Source organism: Myotis yumanensis, unplaced genomic scaffold (assembly GCF_028538775.1).
Source record: "Myotis yumanensis isolate MYYU_CA2020_CCGP unplaced genomic scaffold, mMyoYum1.0.hap1 SCAF_19, whole genome shotgun sequence".
In the NCBI taxonomy this organism is placed as follows: domain Eukaryota; kingdom Metazoa; phylum Chordata; class Mammalia; order Chiroptera; family Vespertilionidae; genus Myotis; species Myotis yumanensis.
The window spans coordinates 5501812-5516156 of NW_027223770.1; the positions used below are offsets into that span (position 1 = coordinate 5501812).

General features: G+C 42.5%; 1 protein-coding gene across 1 annotated transcript in view; it reads right to left on the reverse strand.

Annotated features, from left to right (window-relative positions):
- The window catches only part of SUDS3 (SDS3 homolog, SIN3A corepressor complex component), a 34289-nt gene that overhangs the window by 7881 nt on the left and 12063 nt on the right, over positions 1 to 14345 (reverse strand). The window contains exons 7-10 of the mRNA XM_070400014.1: positions 5522 to 5617; positions 4302 to 4363; positions 4118 to 4139; positions 2801 to 2906 (exon numbers count right to left, since the gene is read on the reverse strand). Coding sequence (XP_070256115.1) covers positions 2801 to 2906; positions 4118 to 4139; positions 4302 to 4363; positions 5522 to 5617 — 286 coding nt within the window. The remainder of the gene's footprint in view (positions 1 to 2800; positions 2907 to 4117; positions 4140 to 4301; positions 4364 to 5521; positions 5618 to 14345) is intronic.

A 14345-nucleotide genomic window follows, 5' to 3' on the forward strand; every position in this document is an offset into this window, starting at 1 on the left:
TTTCTTTAGAAGGTGGGTCAAAAAGTGGGGCACGGAGGAGGTAGAATTTAATTTTGTATCCTACTGGGAATCCTCACATTAAGGTTTCACTTCAAAAGAAAAGACCATGTCACAGCTACAGTACCTCCAAGAGCCCTAATTCTAGTTGGAAATATTCACTGTTGTAACAGTGTTTTGTGTCAGCTGAAAGCTGGAGGGTTAAATCCACTCAAGCGAGTGGGTGACTTCATTTCTGATTCACATTAGCAGCCCCAGATTTAATGTGAGGAGAGAATCAACAGTCTGCCAGCACCAGCAGTTAGTTATTTTAAAGTATCAGCTACTTTCACAGTACTTCCTAAGAAGGGTCATTAGTCCAAATCAAAATGTGAGGAAAACTTACAGCAGGATATAAAATGCCTTAAACGCAGTATGTATAAGACCAAGGCAAAGGGAAGATGCTTATCTTTCAAAACGAAATGTAGCTTGATAAGTGTTCTTGCCAAGATGGGAAGCCCGAATCACACTCATTTTGCTGAAGTCATTTAAAACTCAATGAAACATGTTTTGCCAGAAGTACTTTCGCTAAAACACTCCACACCATTGGAAAGAACATAAAGTGATTCAGTTGACCTCTCAGCTACAGTCCATGATGCTGAAAAAATAAAGAAAAATGGCAGCCTCCAACTGACAGGGACACAAAAGGCAAAGAGCAGAGCCTGGTGAGACATGAGAAGCCGGTTCCGTACTGGTAAACGTGGCGGCCAGGACTCCCATGAACACCTTCCGAATACAGAAGGGAGGGACCTGCTCAAACAAATGTGTTTGAACTGTGACTGCCAAGGCCAAATAAGGGAAGCACACAGAATACAAAAGAACACAACAGTCTCAATATGTAACAGGAGAATAAAAGCAGCTTTAAATTCACTGAAAAAGTAAGATCCTCCCAGAGTTTATTTTAAAATTTTCTGGAGCCATTGTGAGAAAGACTGGAATTCCTTCAAAATGCTTAGGAGGTCTAACACAGCAAACCTGACCACTCTTTACATCACGAAACACCAGTCACTGTAGGTCCTTTCTTTATAAAAACGAGAATTTTATTTTACAGCATTTTTAAGACTTGTCTGATAAAGTAGAAGGAGTAAGCCTTAGAAAGAGGAAGATCTGAAGCAACACAATTACAAAATGAACATTATTTGAAAGATCACATGGCTTTAGGACTCACAGTTCCATAAAAATGTTAGTGATAAACCTCATCATTTTTGAAGATGTTTCTTATGTGTGGGCTAGATCTTTAAAGGTTATTTGGTTTTCATTATTTGAAACATTTTTCATCGTATTTTGCCTCCAGTGTATTAAGCTGTTAGGGCCTGCCACCTAGTGGTGGTATGTTCTGGTAAGCAATATTAAGAAGATACAAGATTGCAAAAAAATTGCCAAATGAGAAGGGCAGGAGACACTAAGATCAAGCTTACAGACAGAGCTAGCCCTCATCATCCACTGGGTAATTAACCCACTATAACTAATAAGTAGAACTTATTTATTTTAAGCATGACCAGATCACTAAGCATTTCTGCCAAGTTAGGGAGTACAATATTATTAAGGTAACTAACACAATGTTGGGGTTTTTTCTTTAAGAAAGCTGAAAAAATTCTAAGAAGCCATTACTCAAATTTTGGAACCTTCCATTAAATAAATATATTGAATCTCAAAAGGTGATTATATACACATTATAGAGCATGCAATAACCCAGGAAAACATCCAGCATATAACCAAGTAGAAAGGCAGAAGAATGCAAGTATGTGTCTACCATGCTATATAATAAAAGGCTAATATGCAAATTGACCAAACAGCAGAACAACTGGTCACTATGACACTAACTGATCACCAGGGAGCAGATGCTCAACACAGGAGCTGCCCCCATTCAGTCGGAAGCTGAGCTCACAGCTGGCGAGCGCAGTGGTGGTGGTGGGAGCCTCTCCCACCTCCGCGGCAGCACTAAGGATGTCCAACTACCAGCTTAGGAGCAGGCCTAAGCCATCAGTTAGACATCCCCCGAGGGCTCCCGGACTTGAAGTGGGTGCATGAATTTCATGCACTGGGCCTCTAATGACTTAATAAACTGAGTAAGAGTATGGCACATATGGACAATGAATAAAGGAATATATCAGAATTAAAGAGCTGTGAAAAGGTGGCAGAATCCAGGGTGACTTAATATCTAGCAGAATGCCCAGTTATAGAGAAGACAGTAAATGTTTGCTGAATGAGTAAATGTATGAACTTTTGAGGTTCTTTCATATTATTTTGCCTTCTTATTCCCAGTGGAAATACTGGTGGTGTGAAGGTTTCCACCAGTCTTCAATCTAAACTAGCAATGTTTTAAAACACAATTCCCCCAAGAATGTTTCCTAGAACACTCATGCAGCAGGATGACACAGGCGAAAGGGTCCCTCACCAAATAAATAACCTCTGCTAACATCTTAGAAATTCACAGTGTGCATCAGCATAAACCCAGTCTACAGGGACATCACAGAAGATGTAAGGCTGCAAATTCTAGTATACTAGCAGCAGCATGGAGAGAGAAAGGAGGGCCACCATCAGAACACCACGTTCTGAAAAAACACAACCTTCAAAGATCTAACAAGTAGCATCACCCAAATGACTCCTGATGCACGTTTAAATGTTATTCCACTTTTAGTACTATGTAAGTTAAGCAGCAGCCATGTTCTAAAACAACAACTGTAGATAGGTCCAGCTCTCTTTCCAAATGGTTCTTCTGAGATTCTTATGAGTAATCTGTGTTTTTCCACAACATACCTACCATCTTTTATCATAGTACAATTTGCCATCTTCTATCCGGGCTTCAAATCTCTGGGCTGGAGACTCAGCTGGTGTGGCAGGCAAGTGTTCGGGAGAAGAGGGGGATGCTGGAGGAACCAAAAAAATATTTCAATGCCTAAGCATGTAACAAACATGTGAGTCCGCCAGCTAACATGCTTTAATTGAAATGCTATTAAAAGGTACTAATAATCATAATCATCAAGTCCTTACAGTTGTAATAAATGGGAATCCAATAAAATTCTTGTATAGTACATCTTATGATCCTCAAAGCAAACCTGTGAGGTAAGCAAGGAGAAGATTAACCCCACTGAACAGAGGAGAAACCTGAGGCTCAGGCAGGCTAAGGGATTTGCCCAAGGTCACTTAGAGTAGAACTAAAATCCCAGCGATCCACCTGAAGCCCAAAGGGCAAAATTAGATAAATCCTCTTAAATCTATAAAAAATGAAATAATTTCTAGAAATATTTATTACTAGGTGGAGCAAGTCAAGCAAAGACAGTGCTAGTAACTTCGGTGGGTTCAAATGATCTAAATACACACACTTTACTCAAAGAACCCCTTTCCCCATCATGCCTTCAGACCCTCTCTGTGGACCTCAGGAGGAAATGACTTAAAAATAAAGGAGACTCTTGTTTTCTTCCCCAGGATATGGTGAGTAGAGGGGTGTGTGAGTAATTACAGCACTTAAACAAAACAAAAGCCTTGCCAGTTCAGAGTTCCCTCTAACAGCCCAGCACTGACTCGAGTGCTGCTCTGGAAGGAAGCATGTGAACAGGGGGCCAGCCTCTTCTATAGGCTGGGACTGGGGGCAGCTGCGAGTTCTGACCAGAGCCAGTTCCTGAAAAGCACTGCAACAGCAGTGGCTAGTACTTAACTCCACAAAGCAAGTCATACTGACGTCCCCTTCTGGTTTCATTTTCAGAAATGGATGTGTACTTAAATATTATAGCTGATGCCCACACAGAAAGAAAACCGTTACCAGCCAATCAATCAAATGTCTCTTTTACAATACATTTAAAGGAAAAGACAAACATAACTTGAACATAGCAGGGTTAAAAAAAAAAATCAGGGAGGGTGCACTTAAGGTTCCCTTCAGTTTTCATGATTCCTTTACTAAATGTCAGTGCCAGTTTTATAAAAGAATCCACCACCGCCCCCTCCCCCCACCCCGCCCATCTTAGACAAATGATGAACACGTTATTTTTGAAAATGTCAACAATTCCTTGTCAAGTATTCACATGCTTCTCCAAAAACGTGATAAAAAACTGCACAAATGCCAATAATGTCATGCACTTACCTGGTCTCTTGGGTGACTTAAGCTGTAGAAAGAACAACAAAAAATCTTAGAGAAAATCACTTCAGATGCAACTTACAGTGTCAAAGGTATCAAACTGATTTAACAAGTAACATGTGAACAAAGTAAAGCTGAAAATCATATCAAACCTAAGCTCTCAAATAAATCAAATAAATCAAAACTGTACCTTATTTAATGTTCGCAGATCCTCCATGATCTGTTCATCCGTTAACAAGTAATTTAGCTGGGGTGTTGAGAGTTAAAGAAATGTGTCTGAAAAGCACGGTTTCCAAGCAAACAGAATTCAACAAAATGAAACCAGTATTTTAGTTTACAAAGTGTGATTATGTAACATGACATTTTTTAAAAAATATATTTTATTGATTTTTTACAGAGAGGAAGGGAGAGAGATAAAGAGTTAGAAACATCGATCAGCTGCCTCCTGCACATCTCCTACTGAGGATGTGCCCGCAACCCAGGTACATGCCCTTGACCAGAATTGAACCTGGGACCTTTCAGTCCGCAGGCCGACGCTCTATCCACTGAGCCAAACCGGTTTCGGCAGCCAAACCGGTTTCGGCATGACATTTTTAAAGTGATAGTTTCTCTCTTGGAAGTTTTTGATTCTCCTACTAAATGTCATGGCACCAGGTATACAGAAGAATTCATACCCCCATCTTACAAACTTCAGTGATGCAAAGGTGGAATGAGCGTCAACAGGTACTACAATAATAGTGCGCACAGCACACACAGAAGAACTTCATCCTGAACTTATCAAGTGCATTTGTTCCAAAGATCTGAAGGCTTCACATTCATACTTGGGGTTAATCTTCCCTCGCAAGTTACATTCTCAGTTGTAAAGAGAAAGGAACCTGAAGTTGTGCCCTTTCCTGATGACAAATAACTGAACCATTTTATGCAAATGGCTATTAGATCCGCAAGAGGACGGAAACAATACTTCCCCACACGTCCTCTTCCCATTCCCATTTTTATGATTAAAGGGGTTTCCTTCTGACTGACTGAAATCTCACTTGCTTTAATTTCACAAGTTTGCAATCCAGGGATACAGATAACTGAGGTAGAAAAGCCAGCTATCACTGTCCTCATTTTACAAGTAAAAAAAATTAATGCACTTGAAATTTTCAGTTGCCCCTCAATCTCCAAGTATTAAAACCAGGTTGAACCGCCAACACAAAGTACCTTTCAAAATAACTCTCTCTATAAATCCCAAATGCAGTAGCAATTGAGGACTCTGATCATAAAATGGCCAAACCCTGCTTTCCAATCACATACAGTATGACTATTTTCTGTAGGACAATAGCCATGTGTATTCTACCAAATGGATAAGCAAAGGATTCGATCATCTTAAAGAGGGAAAAGTGATCCAGGCTTGATGTAAATGGATATCAGGAGCAGGTTTTCTCCTCTTGTCTGGAATGGGGACAGGGTCATTTGGTCGCCTCCGCAACTTCCTGGTCATGATGGGTTTCACTTCCATAGAATCTGTGGCAAGAATGGAATGGGTGAATCTATCCAATCCCCACTGAAGTAAGTGAGAATTTCCATAATGTAAGAATACCTGCCCCGTAGCCACCCAATCACACAGTTTTACTGGGGATCTGGTCCACACATGGCCCAACCCAGACACCCATGTCAGACTTCAGAGAGAAGGTCATGCTTAGAAGATTCAGACCGGCTGACCTAAGTGTACATCCCTCTCAGAAATGCAGTCCAGCCCTGCTGTCTACTATTGTAACAGCTTCAGGAATCTCTCCAGCCCCCTGAAAACCAGGGATTTTCCTCCTCTTCCCTCAAATTTAAAGAGGCCACAGAGTCGCAGGCTCTTGGGATTAGAAGGAACCTCTGGGTCATCTCTGTGTACTAACTCCTGCTGTTCCCACGGAGGGTGGGTGAACTGAAGCTCACTGGTATAAAAGGTTCTTTTAGAGGCCAGTGGCCTCGGTGCCAACAATTTTATATGAGATCTTCATTTACAAACACGAACTCTTTATTTTATTTAATAACCTTTTGTAGCTACTTGACTATCAAGAATGATACAATGAAGGCTCATAATAAAGGCCTCTTTTCATTCTTCTTGGCTTTTCTCTGTCAAGTCTGATACTGGTTGCTGACTTCCCTCACCTTAAAATCTCTCCTCCCCAGCTACTGCCACACAAATCTCTCCTCTCCTCTCCTCTCCTGTGTCTCTGAGGTCCTTTCCGCTGGCCTGCCCCTTTTAAACTGTGATCTCTGGAGTCCAGTCAGTCTCAGCCTGTTTTCCCAAGGAATCTCTGACCATCAACTCCAGCTCCACCCACCCTTCTGAAAGGCCACCTATAGCCTACACCACCATACAGTCTCCAGGCTCCAAACCAACCCATTTCCTCTTGTTTCACCTCCCAAGGCTGCTGCTTCTCCTGTGTCTCAGGGGCATCGCATCTACTCATTCTTCCAAGCCAAAACAAAATCTGCCATTTATGACTTGTCTTCCTTAATCCAGGTATCAAATCCAGCTGATAATAGCAAGTCTGCCTTTTAACTACCTCTCAGCTCCAACCCCTCATCATATCATCTCCCTCAAAGTGATCTTCCTACGACACAAATCAGATCATTTTGCACCTCACTCAAATATTTTAATGGCTCCTTACTCTCTACAGAATAAAAGCCATGCCTCATTTCTGGTCTTTTCCCTTTTTCTTTATTCACACAAACCCTGTGTGTGAGCTTTCAGCTATTTTGTTACCCAAAGGTACCATACTTTTATGCCTACAAGACTGCACGCTGTCCTCTCTGCCTAGCCTCCTCTTTTCTGCCCAGTAATCTATACAACATCCCTCTATGACCACTTCCACAGACAGTAACCAGAGCATTTGTACAAATCTCTACTGCCATGTGCCAAAAGTATGGGACATTTCCCTCCAACAGATGCTTAAATTCCACCCCAGCATGGAATCTGCCCCACCCCAGCCTGATGATGAGACACAGTTAACTTGAAAACACACACTATCAACAGAGCAGCCAAGACAGCCTTGCAGGATTCAAATGTAGCCCTCCCACGACGGCAAGCTGTGGGATGTAAGAGTATGTAATAAACACGTGCACAAAGTCAAATGGCATTTCTGCATGCTGCTCTTAAGAACAGAAATGGGTATTGATTTTTTTCCCCCAAGAAGGAATGGAGGTAAAGTGGTAAGAAACACAGACCTAATGAATATTCATAAAAAGGTACTTGGAAGTGGGGGTAGAAGGAAGGACAAACATAGACGCACCTTTGGGGGCTTCTCCCTAAAAGAAATCTCTTAGCCTATGCTGAGATGCCACCCTTCTCCGGTGGCTTAGTGGCCAATGGGTCTGAATCCCTGCCGGGGCTGTGTGACCTAAGGCAGGCTACAGAAGCACTCTATGCCTGAGGTTGCTCAGCTATGAAATGGAAATACCAATGAGACTGCCCTCACAAGGTGGTGTGAGGATTACGTGAGATGATACGTGTAAACCTCTCAGTACAGTGCCTGCCATAATGAGAGTTCAGTCAATGGTAGTTTTTATTAGCATATTTTCAGCCAAGAAATAACTACAAAAATCTTTTTTAAAAGTCAAGGTGCAGCCCTAGCCGGTTTGGCTTAATGGATAGAGCGTCAGCTTGTGACCAAAGGGTCCCAGGTTTAATTCTGGTCAAGGGCACATACCTTGGTTACAGGCTCCTCCCTGGCCCGGGCCCTGGTCAGGGTGAGTGCAGGAGGCAACCAGTCCATGTGTTTCTCTCACATCAATGTTTCTTTCTGTCTTTCCCTCTCTCTTCCACTCTCCCTAAAAATCAATGGGAAAAATATCCTTGGGTGAGGATTAACAAAAAATAAATAAAAGTTAAGGCACAAACAGTTGAAATAGAAGTTACAGACTTGCTGTCAACTGAGAAGCTTTGCATCATGCAGACCTAACTAGAAAATGGTGTAAAAGGAGCTCACCCCACCTTAAAGAGCACCAGAGAAAAAGCACCTAGCTCATGAACATCATGGCATGTTCTGTCCACTACAGAGAGGGGCCGAGTGTTCCTTATCTTTCGGCTGCCATGTCTGCGGTGGTAGGGAGGGTGGGCAATACATGATGCAAGTAAGGAAATAAAGGTATAGCTGAAGATCTGACAACAACCCAGTCCAATCGTGGCCAATATACTCAGAAAATCATAATTACATCACTCAAAAATCCAAAAATTTAATCTAATTCTTCTGTTACAGGTTGGGTGAAACTTCCTGTTCCTATATCAATACAACCACATATACCTTCAAGGTTTTACAATGGGAAAAAATAAGCCTGTCAAATCTTTATCTTCATTTAGGACAGCGGTTCTCAACCTGTGGGTCGAGACCCCTTTGGGGGTCAAACGACCCTTTCACAGGGGTCACCTAAGACCATTGGAAAACACATATATAATTACATATTGTTTTTGTGATCACTATGCTTTAATTATGTTCAATTTGTAACAATGAAATTGGGGGTCACCACAACATGAGGAAATATAGTAAAGGGTTGCAGCATCAGGAAGGTTGAGAACCACTGATTTAGGTGTGCGCGCGCGCGTGCTCTTTCCCTCTCTCTCTCTCTCTCTCTCTTTCCACCTCCCAACACCATCACACGCTGAGGAAGACATGAAAACCGTGTCAGTCTGGTAACTATTAGAACACAAGCTCCTTGAGGACACAAACCTTTGCTATTAGTTTCATTTTGTGAGTTACTTAGTACCACATGAATCCATGGTATATATTGGGAGTCCATATAATATGGTAGTTAAGAAAACAGGCTTGGAGTCAGACACATTCTGGCTTAACCACTATCTCATTGGAGGAACTTTGAGCAAAAGGCTATTTCTCTGACCCTAATTTTGCAAGTCAAGTCACAGGAGCTACAGGAACTGAATCAGGTTACAACTCCCAACGCCCCCTTACTCTGTGCACCAGCTGCTCGTTGAAGGCATTATCTCTCGTAATACTAGGCATTATCTTTCGTCATCTTTACACCAACCCTCCATGGTAAGTTCTACCATCTCCTTGTCAAATGAGACAATCCCACCACAGAAGTTCATGACAGGGTTCATCCATATCTATCAGCCTATAGAGGCAGCTCTATCATTTTTATAAAATACCTGGCTCATTGTAAGTACTCAGGAAACAGAGCTCCTATATTGATATAATAATTACTCATGGCTCCAGCTATGGATCCAATATCTTCTGAAGGAAACTAAGATCATGAGTTTTGGACCCAAGGGGCCTGAGGATTGGAGGATGCCCCTGGTGGGGCAAGAACTTACAAAAAAAAAATGAAGTGGCAGTTAGTGAGCTGTTCAAAGAATGGAGAAAAGGCAGCTGTCCTAAAGATAGGAAGAGGGAAAATGAATTAAAAATGATAAAGCTCCCCACATTTTCAAGCTCATTAAATTCTAAGTATTTGGGTTACCTAGCCTTGGCTTCAACTGTAGAGAAAACTCACTCAGGCAATTCTACCTATAACCTCACTGCTAAAGGTGTGGTCCCACCAGCAGCATCAGCACCCCTGGGAAGTGTTTAGAAATGCAGGATATATCACCGAAACCGGTTTGGCTCAGTGGATAGAGCGTCAGCCTGCGGACTGAAAGGTCCCAGGTTCGATTCCGGTCAAGGGCATGTACCTGGGTTGCGGGCATACCCCCAGTGGGAGATGTGCAGGAGACAGCTGATCAATGTTTCTCTCTCATCAATGTTTCTAACTCTCTGTCTCTCTCCCTTCCTCTCTGTAAAAAAATCAATAAAAATATATTTAAAAAAAAAAAAGAAAAGAAATGCAGGATATTGGGCTCCACTCCCAAACCAGAATCTGCATTTTATTGAGGCCCCCAGGTGACTCATACACATTTAAATTGGGGGAGCACTGACCTAGAACTTACCCTAGGTTTCTTTATCAACAATACACCTTTCAACATGCACAACCCAGCTGTCCTCATAAGTTCTCCACTAGAGGTTTGAAGAGAACCTAATTCCCATGGAGGTCTATAACGCTTTAAATCCTGTTCAGACAAAGCAGGTCACTAGATCCACCCATTTCCAATGGGTTATTTGGACTAAGCTTCTCATCAGTCTTATTTCATTTTTCAGGACGTTTTATTCTTCTTTTTTTAAAAAACTATATTTCTATTGATTTCAGAGAAGGGAGAGGGAGAAAGAGACAGAAACATCAATGAGAGAGAATCATTGATCGGCTGCCTCCTGCACGCCCCCCACTAGGGATTGAGCCCACAACACGGGGATTGAGCCCATGTGCCCTTGACCAGAATCAAACCTGGGACCCTTCAGTCCGCAGGCTGACACTCCATCCACTGAGCTAAACTGGCTAGGGCTTTTCAAGACATTTTCATGTTGAACCATAAAAGAAGATTTTAAGAAATCTCTTTTCTGGGCAGAGCTGGGCAACCCTAGTGTTGGGCATCAATCCACAAAGGTGAAATAAGTCAATCAGTGAGAGGAAAGAAATCAGGCCTTTAATCCAACACCATAACAGCACCATCTGTGGAAATGCTAATTACCCTTCTAGCTCCAGTGCCTTTTCTTCCTACACTCCATCATTACCTTGGCAGTGTCTCCATACCAAGGGTATCAAATGGCTTGAGAAAGGACATCGGTACCTTTAATGCCCATGGCTAGCTTTGAGTACTTCTGTCATCTATTTATTTTACTAAGTTACAAATGATTTCCTCATGTTTGTCTTTTCTACCCTGGCAGACTCGGGCTTAAGTCACTGAGGATGCCTCCTGTCCCCATTAAGATTCTGGCTATAAAACTGCCTGGCCAAACAATGTCTATCGCTTGTCAATAATTTGGATGCCAAATCACAGGTAAGGTGATGATATGCTTCCCTGCAGATGGAAAGGGAGTATCTATAAAGGACAATATTTCCCACTAGCCTAATGAAGGCTCCCAAACATCTGGTGGCTCTAACAGAGAGTGATGAGGCGTCAATGCCAGCTACATCCACCATCAGAGAAATGGTGTGTGGATCAGAAAACAAGCAGGCAGGCTGGCACCAAACTAGGTACCGCAGTGCTCATAGTCTAATTAAAAAAGCATTGTAACAAAAACAAGATGGTGCTATTTTAGCATCCATTCTCACTCAAAACACCATTTCTGAGTTGCTTTCAGAGGTCTTCAAGGAATTTACTCCTTTTGCCACGTCTCTCAATGAGGAAATTATCAGAGGAGTCATTTTTCAAGTGTGACTCCCTCTTTAGACACAACCACATTCTCATTGGTGTTTCACAGAATTGGAGCTAGAAGTTTATGTCAATTGGGAGGCCAATTTGTGTCATTAGTTCACAGCACCAAAAATACAGATGGGGAAACACAGCTCTTAACTGTTACTTTTCATTTCAAGGTCAATCCCAAGGACTTACATAGAAACAATGCATGTGCTACGGACCCCTACTAAAATCAGGCATGCCAGGGCTCTAGTACCTTCAGAATATGATTATGAAAGTTAAATTTGGGGGTGAGAAGAGGCATACCACTTACATATCCAAGTGACCAACTTACCACTGACTTTCCTTGTGGTATTTGCTGATGGAAATTTTGCTAAGTGCCAAAATAACTAATTCCTGCCCTGTATCCTTCTAGGATTCATAAGACTACATATGGCAACAGAAGAGTTGGCCCATATTGCTTCTCCCTCATACCTGCTGAGTTTCCATATGCATATTACTAAATCCTAGAAGGCAAGGAGAGACTGGCTCTGAGTCAATGTAACTTGATTACCTTTACAGGAAAGGAATTCAGAGGGACTCAGGTAAGTAATCTGTGAACATAACCAAGATACAAATGGCAGCTGACCCAAGAATTAAATAAAGTAGAGAGGGAACCAAGATGGCAGCATAGGTGAACACCTATACTTGCTGCCTCTCACAACCACATCAAAACTACAACTAAAAGACAGAATAGATATCATCCAGAACCACGGGAGGGCTGGCTGAGTGGAAGTTCTGCAACTGGAAGGAAAGAAAAAAGTGCATTGAGACTGGTAGGAGGTGCAGAGGTAGGGAGGTGCATGCAAAACAGGCTGATAACTGGGTGCTGTTGTGTTTTTTTTTCAATCGGGAGGGAGACACAAGCTCCTGATTGCTCTGAACTCCAGTTCTGGGCAAAACTCAGGGAACCCAGACTAATACAGGGAGAAACTGGACTGTCTGGCATCAGGACAGGAATATGAGGGGGGCTTTCTCTCAGAGGTGCTCGCAGCAATCATTGTTCCTGCATGGGGGCGCAGGACACGGAGACGCGGGAACCTTCCCGGTTCAGGGCTGACTGGCAGCCATTGCTGTTTGCTCTGCCCTGGTGATTCCCTGAGACCTCGCCCCACCCAATTTACAATCCCACCCAAGCTGTGCACAGTGGCTTTTGCATATGAATGGCCTATCCTTTTGCAGCCTAACCTAGCAAACTGCAGCCGGGTCAGAGAGCTCCAAAGCTTCCAAAAGAAGGCCTAAGGTCCAACAGCAGCAGCCTGCCTTGCTTCACAGCTGGGCCTCATCTGGGCACTTCCAAACCCCAAACAAAGAGAAGGAATCTGCAGATCTCTCTGTAGCTCCTGCTGGGTGGCCTTAGGCAGTGGCTGACTTTGCACCTCCTTGGAGATCCAAGAGCCAGTGTATCCAGTGGTCAGTGTGAGACCATACCAGATTACAACTCTTCACATCCATAAGCGACACACTAAAGGGGCAGACTCAGTGAGCACCAAAGCCCCACTGAAGCAAGTCCTGCCACATAAGGGTGTCTCCAGCACAGCAGTTTTTCCATTGTAGACAAAGCTGGTCCTCATAGCCAATTGGCCTGGAGGTCAATTGTTCCCAGTGATACCAACAGCAATCAAGGCTTAACTACAACAAGACTGTGCACAAAGCCCACAAAGGGGTGCACCAAGAGTGTCCACCTCAGGTGATTGGGGAGGCTGAGCCCCTGGGCCCTATCGGTCACCTAGCACACATGGCCACTCTATTAACACAGGGAAGCAGCCAAAATACGGAGACAAAGAAACAGGTCACAAATGAAAGAAATGGAGGAAAGCAAACTACTAGATATAGAGTTCAAAACCACGGTTATAAGGTTACTCAAGAATCTTCTAGAAACCTCCAAGAAATTTAGTGAGACCCCCAAGGATATGAAAAAGGACCAAGCAGAAATTAAGCATACACTGACTGAAATAAAGAACAATATACAGAGATCCAACAGTAGACTAGAAGATCCCAAGAATCAAGTCAAAGATGTGAAATACAAAGAAGCAAAAAACAACCCGAAAAGCAAAAAGAAAGAAGAATCCAAAAATATAAAGATAGTGTAAGGAGCTTCTAAGACAACTTCTTTCAAGCATACCAACATCTGAATTATGGGGTGCCAGAAGAAGAGAGAGCAAGATATTGAAAACCTATTTGAAGAAATAATGACAGAAACCTTCCCCTACCTGGTGAAAGAAATAGACTTACAAGTCCAGGAAGCACCGAGAACCCCAAACAAGAGGAATCCAAAGAGGACCACACCAAGACACATCATAATTAAAATGCCAAGGGCAAAAGACAAAGAGAGAATCTTAAAAGCAGCAAGAGAAAAACAGTCAGTTACCTACAAGGGAGTCCCCATACAACTGTCGACTGATTTCTCAACAGAAACTATGCAGGCCAGAAGGGAGTGGCAAGAAATATTCAAAGTGATGAATAGCAAAAACCTACAACCAAGATTACTCTACCCAGCAAAGCTATCATTTAGAATTGAAGGTCATATAAAGAGCTTCACAGATAAGAAAAAGCTAAAGGAGTTCATCACCACCAAACCAGTATTATATGAAATGCTGACAGGTATTCTTTAAGAAGAGGAAGAAGAAGACAAAGGTAAAGATAAAAACTATGAACAACAAAGTAACAACAAATACATATCTATCAACAAGTGAATCTAAAAATCAATAAAAAATCTGATGAACAGAATAAACTAGTAAATATAATAGAATCAGGAGCATCAGAAAGGGAGTGGGCTGACAATTCTTGGGGGGGAAGAGGGTGTGGGGGTAGCGGGAAGATATTGGACAAAAATTGCTTACACTTACGGATGAGTACAGTGGGGGGGTGGGGGGAGTAATGGCATGGGGTGGGGTGGGAACCGGATGGAGGGTAGCTATGGGGAGAAAAAAGAGGAACACCTGTAATAATCTGAACAATAAAGATTTA